General features: G+C 32.3%; 1 protein-coding gene across 9 annotated transcripts in view; it reads right to left on the reverse strand.

The window, feature by feature from the left end:
• The window catches only part of LOC115884722 (troponin C-like), a 124677-nt gene that overhangs the window by 21734 nt on the left and 83174 nt on the right, over positions 1–19769 (reverse strand). For 6 of the 9 annotated variants that reach the window (XM_030903427.1, XM_030903411.1, XM_030903400.1 and 3 more), the window contains exon 2: positions 1638–1665. In XM_030903427.1, the coding sequence (XP_030759287.1) occupies positions 1638–1665 (28 nt within the window). Of the gene's footprint in view, positions 1–1637; positions 1666–1820; positions 2000–12672; positions 12778–15957; positions 16042–19769 lie in introns of those variants that run through there. The other 3 variants (XM_030903370.1, XM_030903419.1, XM_030903434.1) reach the window with 3 other exon arrangements.

Consider the following 19769-nt stretch of genomic DNA (forward strand, 5'->3'; position numbering starts at 1 on the left):
AATACCGAGCGTGCTATTTAAAAATCAAAAGTTGTAGTCATTTCCGGGGAAACAGGAAGTGTCCAAAAACAATTGAATACGTCAATCAATCCTAATTTATGTCATATACTAACATACTGAATCTCGTTTATTTATCTGAAAAAATAAAAAAGTTATAGGGGTGAGCCACTTTTGAGACGCACCCGGTATACGATTAATATTATGCATATTATTAGATCGAACACTAACTAAGAATTCAAATTCACAATAAAAAAAAATTAAAAATAACATCTTTAAGTTGCTGACCTGGATATTATTTACTTGAATCTTCTCGTTGGCTCGATTTTCCTTATTCATTGGTAATTAGCGCTAATCAATATTGTTGTGATGAATATAATATAATTTGATTGAATGTATAATCTGTCCAACGAAAGAATATTTAACAAAAAAAGAGTTTGAAAGTAAAATTTGTGTTATATTTGGACGATATCTGTCGAAATAATAATACATTTCTCTCGCTGGACAGACTATAGTTATTTTTAATTTATAGTATTTTATTTTTAGTGTTTAGTTTACTTTGGTGGCTCTTTTGACCTTGTTATAACAGAAAAATATAGATAGTACCAGAGCTGCAACAAGTCAGTTTTAAAAAGACTTAAGTCTTAAGTCATTTCTAAAATCAAAATGATTTAAGTCTTAAGGCAAATTCAACATAAACTTCAAATGATTTAAGTCTTAAATCTTTGACTTAAGTCATTTTATTTCAAGTCAAATCATTTTTGTAAAGACTTAAGTCAATATTACGTTATTTAAGTCGATTTTATGACTTAAATCTATATTTTTTACTTAAATCATGTGATCTGCAAATTAAGTCAGTATCAGAGCCTTAAATCTATATAACTACCCTCAAGTCAAGACAACCAGAATTCAATTTAAGTACCTTTTTTTAAATGTTAATAATAGTTTTCTTCTATTACCAATTAGGCGATTTTCTTACTAAGTATTATATTATTAATTTATTATAAACACAGGTGAGGCTAAAACCACATATGTAAAATAAAACGGTTAATTTTCAGAACAGCTAAAAATACAAAAATATGTTTTTTTTATAACATTTAACCGATTTTGTAGTATTTTATATGTATTCATTACAGATAGTCATTGAATACAAACATGTCTATTAAAAAGGGGTTGATGTGTTTTGATTACCATGTAATATGTCGATGGCATAGGCTAAGGGGCTGGATGATTTTAAGGTACTCTTCAATATATTCGAGATAAATTTCTTTCGTTCGTATTTCGGGCTACATAACGAAGTCGGGGATTCACTTGAAAGACAACAGACTTACTACGCACGCGTAACACGACAAATAATCAAAACCGGTTTATTTACTAGTGGTATTGAGCATTGTTTTTTTTATTCTGCTACTTGGCTACCGCCTAACAGTTTAAAAAGAAAGCTTTTTTCTAAAAAGATTTAAATCTTTTTCTAATTCGGAATAAAGATTTAAATCACAAATTATTTTCAAAAATACTCAATTTTTTTTATGTTAAAATGATTTAAATCAAAAAAAGACTTAAGTTTTTTGTGAGCTTGCAGCTCTGGATAGCACTACATTTACTATTTACCTTTTAATTCTAAATGAAAAAACACTCACCTGCAACTTGTTCTGCTGGAAGTTCATCCTATAAAACAAAACACCAATATTAATATCACCATATATGTAGTTAAGCATAATATTTAACATTGAAAGTATAGCTCTAAAGAACTTATTAAGAATACACAATAAAAATTCAGATAATGACAAACTAATACTAAAAACAAAAATATTGAATTATACCATTTTATCTTGATTTTCACGAAAACTGTTTAGGAGATATACTATTTTCTGGTTGGCGGCACAGCTCAAGAAGAACTGGAACAGCTGAATTGGTGCAGCCAATTCGATATACACCAGACGGAAAGTTATAGTGGATTTCGGTTCTTTATTTTTCCACCCACGTCTATTTACAGATTTTCCTCTACGAGTGTATACTCAGAAATGTATTTTCTGTTTAAATAAACACAGAGGATATTTTCGTAGCCATAATACTTTCGCTCTAATTTATATATAGAGAGATTTTTTATATTATTATATTACTCATTTATTAGCATACAGGGGGACAATTTGAAAAGTAGCCATCTATATATCATAGCCGTTTTTTACAAGAGAAAAAAAAAAAATGTAGTAAATACTAGAGGAACCATTTTACGAAAAGAAAATCGGTCATCGGTGGAGTTGGAAAAAAATTCTACTAAAATTTTTGTAAGGGTGTGGATAATTTTCACCCTTCATGTATTTTTTCTTGATTATTGAGAAAGCCAAATACTAAAGCAGTTTGTAAAACATAGACACCCAAAATATCATTCAAATCGGAATAACGGTTCTTAAAATATCTGAAAAAATGTGTTTTTTTAAAGTTTCATTCCCTTTAGCGGACAAAGGAAGCACTTTTGTAAGAGATAAATTGTGTTCAATGAACTTATTTTGGGACACCCTGTATATCTTAGAAAATCAGTAATATCGTAAATATTAGTGGACGAATGGGAAACAAAATTTGTAGAGAAATTCAAGTAGTTTTCAAAAATGCTAGTTATTATTAAACACCTACAGTGCTTTTATTTTAACTGTGAACATAGAGGTTAATTATTGTAATTTGTAATCACATTCTGTTGTCAACACCAAAACTAAACTTTTATTATCCATTGAATAAATATTGACAGGCAGTACTGTTTTTTACTTAAAATGAATAAACATGAAATACAATTATTATTCAAGCTATTTTTATCCAAAATTAGAATTTTTTTGCAATTTCTTGAGAAAGAACTAGTAAAACAAAATAAAGGATTTTAAAACAAATATTTTTTTCTAACGGATTATTGTTGGTTGCGTACTATTCATTCAAATCCAAATCCAATGCATTGATTGTTCCATTTTAAAAATCAACATATCAGAATAGCATTTCACTATACTAAGCCATAATGTTATGTTCACAGTTAAAATAAAAGCACTGTATATCTCAAAAACTAATCGCACTATTGAAGGTTATGGATAAGACTGTAACTTTTCAAAGATTTGCTACAAACGGTAGCTTCGTAGTAAAAAAAAGTTTGGGGTGGCTACCCTCTAAGGGTAAGCCAAATGTATCTAATTTTGGTTTTCAAATTCCTACTGGAATACCCTGATATGTATTTTAGCACATTTGTTTAATACAAGTAATTGTACAGGGTGGCCCGAATTGTATTCGGGAAACTTCGGCAGCATAAAAGAGCCCTTTTATTATGCCGCCTATTGGAGATGTTGATATTTGGATGAACATTGGTGTCTGGGTGTTTTTTAACATGATAAATTTGATTTCGATGTCAATATGGCTCCTATCAAAGAATATACCAAGAAAGCTCTTACTTGTGGGAGCGCCACCTACGTAGTTTTTAACTAGTTTGAGGAGTAATAGATTTTCGTCCGTACGGGTATAAAACTAAGTACTAAGTGAAACAATATACATTTTTTTTTAAATTCCTACTGGAATACCCTGATATGTATTTTAGCACATTTGTTTAATTCAAGTAATTGTACAGGGTGGCTCAAATTGTATTCGGGAAATTTCGGCAGCATAAAAAAGCCCTTATTATGCCGCCTATTGGAGATGTTGATATTTGGATGAACATTGGTGTCTGGGTGTTTTTTAACATGATAAATTTGATTTCGATGTCAATATGGCTCCTATCAAAGAATATACCAAGAAAGCTCTTACTTGTGGGAGCGCCACCTACGTATTTTTTAACTAGTTTGAGGAGTAATAGATTTTCGTCCGTACCGGTATAAAACTAAGTACTAAGTGAAAAAATATACATTAACGCCATTTTTTTCGTAAAAAAGTCGCAAATGCATATTTTTTCGCTACGAGTAATTGTCCTCAAAATATTTGGAATGTAAATCATCAATACTTGTCAATCGTTTGTCAATAAATCAAAGCATATTTGTGATAGTTATTTGACTGAAATGGTGAATTTGGGAACTTTGTATTTTTTTATAAATCAATCATAATCTTTTTTAGAACTTCTTTGTTGAACCTTTTGGATAAAAACATTTCAAATTTATGATTTCAGTCTAATAACTATCCTGTCAACTTGTTCAACTTTTGTCAATGATGACGTATATTGGTTATTTCGGTTCCAAATATCCCGAGAACTTATAGTGATTTATACCACTAGACCTTTCTTACCTAAATAACGGCTGAAACATGTATTTTTTAGTCAGTAAGTTTTATACAGGTACGGAAGAAAAGTTATTACTCTTCAAACCAGCTAAAACATGTATAGGTGGCGCCCCCTACAAATAGGAGTCTTATGAAAATGGTTCGACATCAATTTTCATCCAAATGTCAACGTTAGTTCAGAAATTACTTGGAAAAAATTGAAATAAATATGAAACTTCTATACCCTGTATCCCTGTATCGTCGAAATGAAGCATTTTAGGAGATACATTTATAGGAACTTTTTTACTTATTTTCACCTGCAGAATATGCTGCCAAAGTTTCCCGAATACTATTCGGACCACCCTGTAGTGACCCCACCTACAATACCATTCATCACTTGATAACATCATTCCGATCATACCTTGTATTTTAACTTTTGACCGTTTTTCGCAAAAAGTGTTTTTTGAAAACAAGCAAACAAGCAGTATTTGAACAAATATCTCCTATTTTTAGAAAACTCACACAACAAATGCGGTTTCTGGAAATTTGTATAGTCGGTTGTTGATTTATGGCTTATTTAATGTTGTGACTAATGGTGCGGGTGAATTTAATTCAAAATATTATTCAAACACATGTAATTAATAGATGTGTACGATATGCACCCATAAATAATTGTGTATGATAAATATATTTCATTAAAGTACTATAATAAATGTTAGGCCGTTAGAGTTATACAGGGTGTTCCAATATTTATTGAATATACGGGGTGCGTCTCAAAAGAGACTCACCCCTATAACTTTTTTATTTTTTCAGATAGAAAAACGAGATTTGGTGTGTTAGTATATAACATAAATTAGGATTGTGTGTGATTGAAGTATTAAATTATTTTTGGTCACTTTTTGTTTCACCAGAAATTACTACAACTTTTTATTTTCAAATGGTACCCTCGGTATTTTTTTACTTTATTCGATAGAAAATGTCATTCTGCGCTATGGAGACATGTTCGATTTATATTCAATATTAGAATTTAAAGGACTAAATTTAGATAAAATCCTTGGCGGTCGCAAATCTGTTCTCCGCGCGCATGACGTCACTCGGGTAGTAATTTTCTGTTAAGCTCCGCCAACTGCAGTGAGGAACGCAACGTTTACTGGCAGCCAGACGGGCCGCATGCTGTTCTAGAGAGCATAGTAAAAGATATATCAAAGAGCCAGACGTCTTAAAATACTTGTTTTATCCGACGTTGCTAGCTCTCGTTCTAATAGGTATAGGTTAATATAATAGAAAAATTATGAGATATGAAAGTAGTTTCCAAAAATGTAATAATATACTGGGTTCCATTTAAAATAACAAAGATGCTACCACTTGTCAAATGATCCGGCAAAACTGTAACGCTGATAATATTTTTGATAGATGGAGCAGGTGCTTTTATATAAAAATCCACATTTTTAAAACAATTCTATCACCGCTTCATTCTGTGTCATTCTATGTCATTCTGAAAAGAATGACATATCATATGTCAACTTTTGACATTTACGCATATGGTTTATTTGAAATTATAACATGCGGTTCATGACGAAAATTTTACTCGAAATATCAAGTAAAAAAATGCTTTTTTCCAATTATGCTAATGAGCCACCCTCGTTCCATTTGAAAAAAATGAGATATGATTAAAAATACGATTTGGGTATCTTTCAACCGGCAAGAACAAGGCACTAAAAACTTTAGACGATCAAATCTATTTTCCAAGGTTCTTTAATTAAAAATTAGTGTTTTAACATAGCCATGGCACTCTAGATTGAAATTTAAAATACGATTTTTTATTAATCTAGAATGTCAAAAGTTGACATATGATATGTCATTCTATTCGGAGTGTAATTTTTTATCGAATACAGTAAAAAAATAGCGAGGGTGCCATTTAAAAATCAAAAGTTGTAGTCATTTCCGGTGAAACAGGAAGTGACTAAAAACAATTGTATACGTCAATCAATCCCAATTTACGACATATACTAACATACCAAATCTCGTTTTTTTATCTGAAAAAATAAAAAAGTTATAGGGGTGAGCCACTTTTGAGACGCACCCGGTATAAAAAGTTTTGATGAAAAATTGCATCGGACACGCTACCATTTATTTGTTATCTAATTCATTCGATTTGGCTGATATACAGTATAATTTCTCCCTTAATGATTTTTTTATGTTCAAAGAATCTCAACCATTTTAAAAATAATATAACACAATAATTATGTATTATACGTTTTAATTAGTGATGGGCAAAACTGTTATTTTTAGATAACAGTTGCAACTGTTATAGTTATTTATAAAAAACAGCTTAAAATAACAGCTTAAAAATAACAGGTTTTTTATTTTACTGCTAAATATCTGAAAGAGTATGAGACGGTCATCGCCAGGCGTATTAACGCAGTTGCAAGTTGCAACAATGACGTGCTCGGTGGTAGTATTTCCAGGGTGTCAAAACATTTCTAAATATCGATTGTTATCTAAAATACCTCTCTAAAAACGGTGGTTATTTACAAATAAGCGCTGTTTACAAATTGCGATATAACAAAAGCCAAAATTCGGCCACTCGTCTATAGTATATACCTACGCCCTGCCCCTCGATCCGCGTAGATCCTGAATTGCGTAGCAGTGTACAGGGTGCATCTCACTCGAGAAGCTCTTAGTTATGATTTTACCATTTGCGGTCAAAAAATAGCAATATAAGAAAATGTGTAGTATATTCTTCATAAGTAAACCAACTACACACTAGAGTTCGAATTAATTTTACACTTAAACTAGCGTGTACCCGCGACTTCGTTCGCGTCGAATTAATAATTTCTAATGGTGATGATAAAGCAAAACAAGAATTTCCATTAACATACAAACTGGATAAAATTTTCTCACATTTGCCAAAAATAAGCTTTCTAACGTCGAGCAGTTTAAGCAGAATCGTGGTTAATCAATTACTCAACTTTTTGGAACACCCTGTATGATTTTTTAAAAAAATTCAAAATATGTAAAAAAAAACAAAATAAATTATGCGTGTCCAGGCGTTTTCCCGAAAGACTAACCGTTTTTTAAATAACAAATATTGTAATATTTGAGGGGCGTTTTCACACTGTTGGAATTTGAGATTCGAGAAACCCCTCCTTATCGAACCTCAACTCCACAGTCAATCCGTTTGCCAAAAATCAGCTTTAAACGTCAAGCAGTTTAAGCAGAATAGTGATTACTCAATGGTCATATTTTATGAAACACCCTGTATATATTTTTTAAAAATCTGAATATATGTAAAACAACATAATAAAATATACGTGTTTTAAGAGTTTTTCCGAAAAACTCACCGGTTTTTAAATAAAAAATATTCTAATATTTCAGAGTAGTTTCACCCCCTTAGAATTCGAGTTTCGAAAAATCCCTTCTTATCAAACCTCTACACACTAAAGTCAATCCGTTTTCCAAAAATCAGCTTTTTACGTCAAGGGCTTTAAGTAGGATCGTGATTAATCAATGACCAGATTTTTCAAAACACCCTGTATACATTTTTAAAAAATCTTAAAATATTATTCTGAAAATTTTTCAGAATAAATATATACCTAAATAACAACCTAAATAGTGAAACAACCTAAATAGTGAAACTTAATAAGTAAGTACTGAAACATACAGCGCCATAATATCTCGACCTCCGTCTGTTATGCTCGTAACAGGTTGAAACAGAATGTATCTAAAACAACTGATGCGTTATTCCCCAACCTGTTTCGAACCTCCATCGACAATCGACCGATGCAGCAGCGTTCCTTTCCCACACCTATTATCTCGTCCGCCGCCCTGTTATGCTTGTAACAGGTTGAAAACAACATATCTAAAATGACTGCTTCTCCAACCCGTTGCGAGCCTCCATCGACAATCGACCGATGCAGCAGCGTTCCTTTCCCACTCCTGTTATCTCCACCGCCAGGCGTTATGCCCGCAACTGTTTCAAAAAACCTGCTTCTTTTATATCCTATTATTTTTAAGCTGTTGTAAATACGACCATTGACGGTATCGACCGAAGCAGCTACGTTCGCCGTAGCGCTTTCCCCACTCCGTTGTCCGTTGTCTCGCCGCCTGTATCGATGGTTGACGAAATAATATGTTTTCCATCCATACTAGTTGTTTTTTGGAATTGCTTCGAGCAGCATAGAATTTCGTGGTGATGCAGAGCGCCGACTTCGTTTTTCCTTTCACGAGCGGCCGATCTCTACGTGTCGTTATTTTATATCTGTTATTTTTTAAAAGTAGTAACGGTTGCGTTATGTTATTTATAAATAATTGTTATAAAATAACAGATAGTTAAATAACAACCCATCACTAGTTTTAATAACAAAAATAAAACTTGAAATCTCTCTAGTTTGTGGCTTTTATTCCTAAATTCGCTAATTCTAGCGTCGTTTGTGGTTGGAATTAAAGCGAGGACTGTGTGTAGATGTCGGTTTTAATTCTGCAAGCGTTCGGCGCTATCCGCACTGGATTTTATTTCACTTTGCTGGATGGATCATAAGCCCCATTTCGGTTGTTAGGAAGTCGTTCGTAGTAATTCGGAAAACTCAAAATTAAATACTATTCGGGATATCATTTCCTATCGAATAAAGTAAAAAATACCGAGGGTGTCATTTAAAAATCAAAAGTTATTTCCGGTGAAACAGGAAGTGACCAAAAACAATTGAATACGTCAATCAATCCTAATTTAGGTCATATACTACCATATCATCACTGGCATTTGTTACATTCTATATTTTTGATGGGATTCTATTCTTCTACAATTTTCGCACGGTTAACAGTAAACCCCAAAAGTACTACTGATTCAATTCAGTATTTATTATCTGGCACAGCAGCGCTATTTTCGTACTATATCTATAAATTCATTTACCCACTAGTAGATATAAAAAACATTTTGCTACAACAACTAAACAACTTGCTACAACAACTAAAGTTTCAAAAACAGTCGTACTGTATCTACAAATTCATTTACCCACTAGTAGATATAAAAAACATTTTTGGTAAACTTTGTCTCAAATAGTTTCTGAATAATAAAATTAATTGTTTTAAAAGGTCCGATTAAATTTATATCTCCCAAACTAAAAAGTTTCAAAAATAGTAGTACTATATCTACAAATTCATTTACCCACTAGTGGTCGAACACAGCCATACCATCCTTTTCTCGAAGGTATTAGCGACACTTTTGACCACCCTGTAACTTCGTTGTGGATAAAGCAAAAATATTAATTTTCACTATACATGAGAACATACTATAGCTTGCTAGATTATCAAAATATTTGGTAATTATTCCTCATAGTTTATGAATTATCGCTTGTCAAATTTCTTTAATTTCGACATTGACTCACTGACACATCATCAAAATTCTAAGGTACTTCTAGATGTGTCACAAATTTTGAATTTTCGGTAGCTTTAAGCTTATAACCAAAGAAAAAATAAAAAATCTCGAAATATCCTTATGGATTAAAAGTTGGCTGTCTAGCCGCTATACCGGTAGCTGACTTTCCAGTCGAGACAAAGGTAGAAAACTAGTATTAATCGAAGCGGTCTTTTCTAATTTTATTTGTATATGAATGTAACAACAATAATTCAAAGATTATGAATTAGTGCCACTCAAACTTCGACAGTGACTCACTCATCCGTCATCAAAACTCTAAGGTACTTCTAGAAGTGTTACAAACTTCAAATTTTTAATTTTAGGTAGCTTTAAGCTTATAACCAAAGAAAAAAATGTAAAAATCTCTAAATATCCTTGTCTACCCGCTACCGGTACCTGACTTTCCGGCGATGGTAATAGGAGAAGCGGTGATAGAATTGTTTTAAAAATGTGGATTTTTATATAAAAGCACCTGCTCCATCTATCAAAAATATTATCAGCGTTACAGTTTTGCCGGATCATTTGACAAGTGGTAGCATCTTTGTTATTTTAAATGGAACACCCAGTATATTATTACATTTTTGGAAACTACTTTCATATCTCATAATTTTTCTATTATATTAACCTATACCTATTAGAACGAGAGCTAGCAACGTCGGATAAAACAAGTATTTTAAGACGTCTGGCTCTTTGATATATCTTTTACTATGCTCTCTAGAACAGCATGCGGCCCGTCTGGCTGCCAGTAAACGTTGCGTTCCTCACTGCAGTTGGCGGAGCTTAACAGAAAATTACTACCCGAGTGACGTCATGCGCGCGGAGAACAGATTTGCGACCGCCAAGGATTTTATCTAAATTTAGTCCTTTAAATTCTAATATTGAATATAAATCGAACATGTCTCCATAGCGCAGTGCGTAGAGTTTCCGACCACGACCCGGTGATTCTGAGTTCGAATCCGGGTCAGGGCAAATACTTTTTTATTTTATTTTCGTTTATATTCTGATAGTAAAGTATTAAATAATTCTGGTAACGCACTGCGCTATGGAAACATGTTCGATTTATATTCAATACTAGAATTTATAGGACTAAATTTAGATAAGATCCTTGGCGGTCGCAAATCTGTTCTCCGCGCGCATGATGTCACTCGGGTAGTAATTTTCTGTTAAGCTCCATCAAGCAATATCTTCTCTCAGAAGATCCCTGGCGGAGGCAAGTCGGTTCTCCGCGCGCATGATGTCACCCGGATAGTAATTTTCTGTTAAGCTCCGCCCACTACATGCGTAATATCTTATCTAACAAAATTAATAAAAAAATATAGGATCTTCTTCCGATGCGCAGTAGTGAACGCAACAGGTATCGGCAGCAAGACGGGCCGCATGGTGTTCCAGAGAGCATAGTAAAATATATATCAAAGAGCCAGACGTCTTAAAATACTTTCTCGAAAACGTTGCTAGCTTTTAGACTATATCTCTTATAGTTTTCGAGATAAATAATAAAATATGCGTAAAATTGACAAAAACATGATTTTGAATAAGCACTGGTTAAATCATGACATTTTTAAAGTTGAAATTTGGGTTATAACGAAAGTTGGAGACAATGACCAATTCAGATGATAAATTTGACATTTTTATTACTGACAATGCAAAGCTCAGACAGGTTGAATGGTTTAAATATTTGGGGGCACGTATAACCAGAAAGGGACTGGACAAAACAGAAGTATCTGCTAGAATAGAACAAGGGCGGAAGATTATAGGAGCACTGAATGGCATCTGGGGGGACAAAAACATAAGACCAAACACAAAAGTACATATTGGAAGAGCCCTAGTGGAGTCGGTAGTAACTTATGGGTGTGAAGTTTGGGCCTTAAAAGCTGAACAAAAGCGAGCTTTGAATGCAACTCGAAATGGACTATTTGAGACGCAGTGCGAGAGTATCTAAACTGGACAGAGTTAGGAACGTGGAAATCAGAGCCAAAATGGATGCCACACAGACAATAGTGGATAGAGTCGAACAGAGGGGCCTTAAGTGGTTTGAACAGTTGCTACTCATGGACCACCAAAGATGGCCCTACCGTATCTACATCTGGTCACCTCCTGGAAAAAGGAAAAGAGGACGGCCTAGAAGATCCTGGAATGAGGCCATCAGAAGGGCAATGGAGGACCGTAACTTGGAAGAGGAAGATGTTCTTGATCGTAACAGGTGGCGGTTAGGCGTGGGGATGCGACGTTAGTTGCGACAACCCTGGAGTATATATGGAAACACAAGTTGTTAGAAAACTAGAATTAATCCAGTTGATATTACCTGACTTTATATAATAATTCAAAGCTTATGAATGATTCCTAGACAATCTTCTTTAATATTATTTTCAATGATATATTACCCGAGAAAAAAGTAGGAGGATAACCTACAAAAATAAATGAGAATCTCAAATACAATTCTTCCATTATAAAAAGCTGTGAAATCTCATGTAAAACCAAGTCAGTTTATTTTATTTCGTTTCTCTTTAAGCACTTATACAACAATTTTGTTACAAATTGTTAGTATCAATATTCGACATTTTTATTTCTGTATCTAATAAGTATAATGACTTGGCAATTACACGGCACCATAATTAAGAAAGAATAATCTACCATTTCGTTTACCAAGTAAAAAGAATAATTTTTTTTAATTAGTAGAGATATCGTGCAGTTGCCAAGTCATTATAATTATTACGGAAATAAAGATGTTTAATATTGATACTAACAATTTGTTACAAAATTGTTGAATAGGTGCATAAGCACCTATAAGCACCCTTCTATATAAAGAGAAACTACATAAAATAAACTGACTTGGTTTTACATGAGATCTCACAACTTTTTATAGTGGAAGAATTGTATTGCGAGATTTGGCATTTTTTATATTCTATGTTTTTGATGGAATCCGATTATCTGAAGAGGATTATCACAAGAGGAAAATCAAATACCATGCAAACTAAACCTTATTCTTATGTACCTAGGGCTTTGTTTGAATATAATAATATGAACTAAGATCAACTACCTACTTGATATGCATTGTCAAAGGGTGAAATCATCCATTTGTTTGGTGCAACTTGTATCAATTGCTTATTTTTTAATTCATCATAAGCAGACATCTTCTTAGGTAATTTAATATTTTTGAAGAACGCTGAATCAAAATTTATATATTTTGTTCACTCAATTTTTCTTGTTTTTGTGCTAAATTATTTTATTTTATTATTTTGATGTTAAAAGGCAACACTGATTTTAACTGATACCGTTTCTATAGTTGACACAAGACTGTTGACAACATAACACCGACTTTAATTTAACGCTGAATTTGTAGTAAAATGTAATTTATTTAGAAAGGATACTTCAAATAAAGCACAGGCCAAACTTAATTATTTTATGACATACAAATAAATTAGGTGGCTTGGTGCAAATCAAATATACACACGGACGCAAATATTGATTAACTTTTTTAAGACTTTTTGGCTGTTCTTCAGACGGATTTTCAATGCCGAATGTTATTTCAGGAACTAGATAGATTATTAATAATTGCGTAAACTATAGTGTCCTTACAAAACAAGAGATAAACAACATAATCGTAGAAGAGTGCATTCAATGCAGATACTTGTAAGTTACGTTACTTATGTTACAGCTACACTTTACAGTCTACGTTATATACAATAATAACTAGAATAAAGTTAAGAAGAACGCGAACTACTTATATCAAATTGAGAACATAATATCATTAGAGAGGTTACTCTTATTTATTTGCCACAACTTAAATATCTTTGGCCAAAACTCTTAAAAGAAGGAGATAATCATATTATGGAAGTTTAAAACTGCATACGATAAAAAAAAATGGAAATGAAGATTGCTGTGTATGTTGCTGCCGTTTTTGTCAATGACACGTGGATGACACTCTACCGGGTGCGTCTCAAAAGTAGCTCACCCCTATACATTTTATATTTTTTTTCAGATAAAAAACGAGTTTTGGTATGTTAGTATATGACATAAATTAGGATTGATTGACATATTCATTTGTTTTTGGGCACTTCCTGTTTCACTGGAAATTACTACAACTTTTGATTTTTAAATGGCACTCTCGGTATTTTTTTACTTAATTCGATAGAAAATGACACTCTGAATAGAATGACATATGATATATCAACTTTTGACATTTTCTCATATGGTTTATATGAAATTGTAACATGCGGTTCATAACGACAATTTGACTCCAAATACCAAGAGTGTGGTACCTACCCAATTATTCGTAAAAATGCTTTTTTTCAAATATGCCACACTCGTTCTATTTGAAAAAAATGAGATCTGATTAAAAATACCATTTGGGCATCTTTCAACCGACTAAGACAAGACACGAAAAATATTAGACGATCAAATCTATTTTTACAAGGCTCCATGATGAAAAATTATTGTTTTTAACACAGCCATGTCACATGGCACTCTAGATTGAAATTTAAAATACGATTTTTTAAAGCAAAAATGTCAAAAGTTGACATATGATATGTCATTCTATTCAGAGTCACATTTTCTATCGAATAATGTAAAAAAATACCGCATGTGCCATTTAAAAATCAAAAGTTGTAGTTATTTCCGGTGAAACAGGAAGTGATCAAAAACAACTGTATGCGTCAATCAATCCTAATTTATGTCAAATACTAACATACCAAATCTCGTTTCTTAATTTGAAAAAATAAAAAGTTATAGGCGTGAGCCACTTTTGAGACGCACCCGGAGTATTTTTGTAATATGTAATTTGTAACTGCATGAGATGGTTTGGTTTGGTTGTTGACATTAAATATAATAAAAGGTTAGTATAATTATTCTTAATAATTTTCATTCAGTTTTTGCAAATATATTTTTAACATCTAAACATACATAATAATTCATACAAATCTGTATATCAGTACAGATAATGTAGGCATTATTAGAAAATTTAATTACAATATTTTAAAGTTTTGAACTGGTTTTTAAGGTTTTCATATGGATAGGTTTTTTGGAAATTCCGGACAAGTGAACTCAGAAATCCGGACGAAATCTGATGGACAAATAAACTTTGCAATCTGGACAAAATCCGGACGTTGCGAAAAAGAAACTATAAATTTATTTATGAACTTTTATAGGATGCAAATAATAACCTCGGAATCAACAAAATATAAATCGAAAACATTCACTTTCCAGGGGTGCACCAAAAACGAAAAATTTGAGCGCCAAAGTATAAAAATGGGTACTTTCGAACATGCCTCGGTTAAGTATAGAGCTGTAGCATCGTAGAGACTAAAATATTCAACAAGGTAACTAAAAAATAATTCACATGGAACTCTAAAATATTTTACTAAGTTAAATTGTTTTTGTGGTTAGGTTCCCGGAGGCTTTTCCAATCCATTTGATACTTTAAAAATTCAGACATGTCCGGGTAAATCCAGATATATGGAAACCCTACATATGGACATACATCCGAGTATCTCGTGAATAAATAGTTAGATGCAATGATGATGTTTTCATCAGTAGGGGATCATTTGGCATAAACCAATTCTACAAATATTATCTTTTTTCTAATTTTAATTCAATAGTTGAGACTTGGAAGAACATTGGTGGAGTCAGTTCTTTGCTATGGTTCAGACCTATGGACTATGAGTGCAGGCGCGAGGCGCAAAATCCAAGTTGTTGAAATGGACTACCTTCGAAGAAGTGCAGGTTTATCTAGGATGGAAAAAAAGACAAACATCGAGGTCAGGCTTATCATGAATGCATCAGAGGAAACAGTACTAGATCGAATCGAAAAATCCAGCGTAAACTGGTTTGGACATGTTCTGCGTATGCCGGAGAACAGGTGGCCTAAAAAAGTTTTTCAATGGGCTCCCCAGGGCAGAAGAAAGAGAGGTAGACCTAGAAAATCCTGGAACGGAACGGTTACGGAAGCAATGGAAGCTCGTAACCTAGAAGCTGATGACGCTCTAAATCGAGATGTGTGGCCTAGGGTAACGGGAAGGCAGCAATAGGCTGTAGTTGGAAATGAGTATTAAATACTTAAACCAAATCCCGTTTATATATAGTTCAATAGTTTGACCGGAACTATATTTACATTTTTTTAGATTTTAAAGCTAAATTTTAGTTTTAGTTAGTCAAAAATACTCTTAGTTATTCAGGAAAATTGGATAATTATAAATAAAAAAGAATGTAGGTTCTGTGGTTATTTTTATGTAAACTCAAAAAGTTACTATGAAGCAATTAAAAACCAAACTCAATAAATTCCTTTAAGCCAATCTATCTGGCGATGGAAAAAACATTTGCTATTATATTACCGAGTGGAAAGAACCCTGTTGAACAATACAAACAGTATAGTTAGGGCTGTTCTTGGGACTTAGGACATTCTTCATAAGTATCCCCTGTTAACAAAAAAAAAGACATGTCAGAACTATTTATAAATGAACAAACAAAATTATTTCCACATACAGGTACCTTTTCTAATACATGCAGCATGGTACATATTTCTTTGAAAAAAAAGGGAATTTTGGAGAATTTGGCATACACATTTTTATAAAGTTGCAATAAATTTGTACAAAGATTCGCGACTTGCTGCCAGAAAGTATGGGAAGCATGCTACTTGCTTTAGCGGGTTGGCCATTTTACTTGCATGCAAGAAAAGTTGCAGAAATTTTACTCAGCAATTATAGTTTCTATAAAGCGTGCATGCGCCGTGCGGTATATCGACATTGCGAAGAGTTATGTTGTCAATTGATGTACTATATTTATTATAAAATAGCAATAAATGTTATTATTTACCTTAAATATACTTTTATCTTAAATATTACAATCATTTATGGTACATAGCATAGTTGAATTTATTCTTTAGAATTTAATTTGTTTTTCTCGAAAAATTATGAATACAGTTGTTCGGATTCATTATGTCCCCACGCTACTTATAATCATGCAAATCCTTGCGGCTGCAAGAGAATTACCACAAACGATCAGCTGTTTTGGGCTGCGCATGGCATCCCAACTCTTGCCCACCAAAATATGCGCGGTTTCACACTGGAAATGCACGGCAAAAAATGCGACATGGCAACATGTGATATGAGAATATCAAAATATATAATTTGACACTAAGTGACGAAGCCGCATACTTTGACTGTTTATTGACCTAGTACCTAGTTAATAAATTATTGTACGTTTTTTCCAGTTCTCTGGTATGTTTCTGTTCTCTGGCTTTGTTGATACTGTTGAGAAGTACCAATGTCTATTCAAATGGTCCAATTTTCGTTATATCTCCGAAATAAAAATTTAATATTAAGGCAATCTAGGTATATCTAATAATTAATTTATACCTATACCGGGTGCGTCTGGAAAGGAGCTCCACCCTATAACTTTTTTATTTTTTCAGATAAAAAACGAGATTTGATATGTTAGTATATCACATACATTAAGATTGATCCCTGAAGATTGATTAAGATTAATCAATTGTTTTTTGTCACTTCCTATTCAACCGGAAATGATTGATTTTTAAATGGCACCCTCGGTATATTTCTACTTTATTTGATAGGAAATGACACCCTGAATAGAATGAGATATCATGTCAACTTTTGACGTTTTCGCTTGAAAAAACTCAAAACTTATTTTAATTTCAATATAGAGTGCCATGGCTGTGTTAAAAACACTAATTTATAATCAAGGAGCCTTGAAAAAATAGTTTTGATCGTCTAATAATGTCTTTCGTGTCTTATCCTGGCCGGTTAAAAGAAAGGTTAAAAGCCCAAATCGTATTTTTAATCATATCTCCTTTTTTTCATGTATTCAATGGGACAAGGGTGGCTCATTAAAATATTTGGAAACAGCATTTTTTAACGAATAATTTGGTACCACACACTCGGTATTTCGAGTCAAATTATCGTTATGAACCGCGTGCTAAAATTTTAAATAAACCACATGAGAAAATGTGAAAAGTTATGTAGTCTATTCAGAGGGCCATTTTCTATGAAGTCTGAATAGAATGAGATATCATAATGTAAATTTTCACATATGGTTTATTTGACATTATAACATAACGACAATTTGACTCGAAATACCAAGTTTGTGGTATCAAATTATTCGTAAGAAAATTTTTCTAAATATGCTAATGAGCAACCCTCGTTCCATTTGAAAAAAATGAGATATAATTAAAAATATGATTTGGGCATATTTAAACCGACCAGATAAAGACACTAAAAATAACATTAGACGATCAAATCTATTTTTCCAAGGCTGCTTGAAACTCTAGATTGGAATTTAAAATATAAATTGTTTTTGAGCTAATATGTCAGAAGTTGACATGTGATATGTCATTCGATTAAGAGTGTCATTTTCTCTCGGATAAAGTAAAAAAATACCGAGGGTGTCATTTAAAAATCAAAAGTTATAGTCATTTCCGGTGAAATAGGAAGTGACCAAAGACAATTGAATACGTCAATCAATCCTGATTTATGTCATATACTAACATATCAAATCTCGTTTTTTTATCTGAAAAAAATAAAAAAAGTTAAAGGGGTGAGCCACTTTTGAGACGCACCCGGTATATTTTCCCATTTGTAGCCAACTTTTCGACCCACCCTGTACATTTTTATTTAAAAGAACGTCAAAAGTGAACTCTTAAAAAACAAAATTATAACACTGAATAGTGAAAATAAAAGCATACAAATACAAATAATAATAATAACGCTAAATTTTATTATTATTTATTTTAGTATTCTTTTGAAAATGTACAAAGTTTTGGACAAAATCGCAAGTATTTATAAATTCCAATAGTCTTACTTAAAGATTAATAGATGGAAAAGATAAAATATGTAATATTTGATCATAATAATTCAAAATTATTAGGATACCATGGCAGTATTTTTTTATTTATGAAGATATTATTTTCCGAGTTGTTTTGATTTTCCAAAAAATTGCCGCCCCCCATTATCCTGCCGCCCTAGGCAGCTGCCTATCTTGCCTAATGGATAAAGCGGCCCTGATTCAATTTAAATAAGTTATATGTCAGTTAGATGTTTAATTCTTTATCAACAATTTTGATATAGATATAAAATAACCCCGTGGAAATAACATAAACAAGCAACTTTCAGAATAGAAATTTCAAAATGAAAACGACAAGTATTTCTCGTTGGTGTAATCTCTGATTATAGAATCGATCGGCTTTCCAGATATTAAAAATATCCGAAAAATTCAAGCACCATATTTTCATTCATCATTCTTTATCGTAATTTTTCTTTAAAATTAATGGACGATTTGTCGCCAGAGATGACGCCGGCGCAAATTCAAATGAAATGTGTTTTTAATTTAAAAAACTTTTTTCGTAGTTTTGTTTGCCAATTTTCATAATATATTCGTAATAAGGTGACACCTGTCTTGATTTTTTTATTTATCGATTTAACTTTATTTTTAAAATTTGATAGAATCAAAATCATTATAAATAGAGTTGAGCACATAAGAAATTGCTAAATATAATTTGTTGTATAATAATTAAGATGGTAAAAATATTGCTGTTATAAAAAAATAAGGGGTACTAAATATAAAAAGAATAGAACTATGTGTTACGATCTTAAGTTCATAAAAAATTGTTTGATGCAAACCTGCGGTTGCAATATATTTTGTACACAATTTGTGCAATTTTATAAATTAATTAGCGTGTACCAGCGACTTCGTTCGCGTCGAATTAATCATTTGTAATGGTAATGATAAAGCAAAGCAAGAATTTCCATTAACATACAAACTGGATAAAATTTTCTCACATTTATGTCAGCATGAGAAAAAACAATATGGCGATATTATTATATAACTTGGTAATATCTGAGGGGTAGTTTCATCTCGTTGGAATTTGACTTTCGAAAAATCTGTTTGCCAAAAATAAGCTTTTCGCGTCAAGCCGTTTAAACAGAATCGTGGTTAAGAAATTACCTAACTTTTTGTAACACCCTGTATGATTTTTTAAAAAATTTCAAAATATGTAAAAAACTAAATAAATTATGCTTGTCCAAGCGTTTTCCCGAAAGACTAACCATTTTTTAAATAACAAATATTGTAATATTTGAGGGGCGTTTTCACCCTCTTGGAATTTGAGATTCGAGAAACCCCTCCTTATCGA

The sequence above is a fragment of the Sitophilus oryzae genome, unplaced genomic scaffold (genome assembly GCF_002938485.1).
Source record: "Sitophilus oryzae breed Bouriz unplaced genomic scaffold, Soryzae_2.0 scaffold_111_pilon_pilon, whole genome shotgun sequence".
Classification (NCBI taxonomy): Eukaryota; Metazoa; Arthropoda; class Insecta; order Coleoptera; family Curculionidae; genus Sitophilus; species Sitophilus oryzae.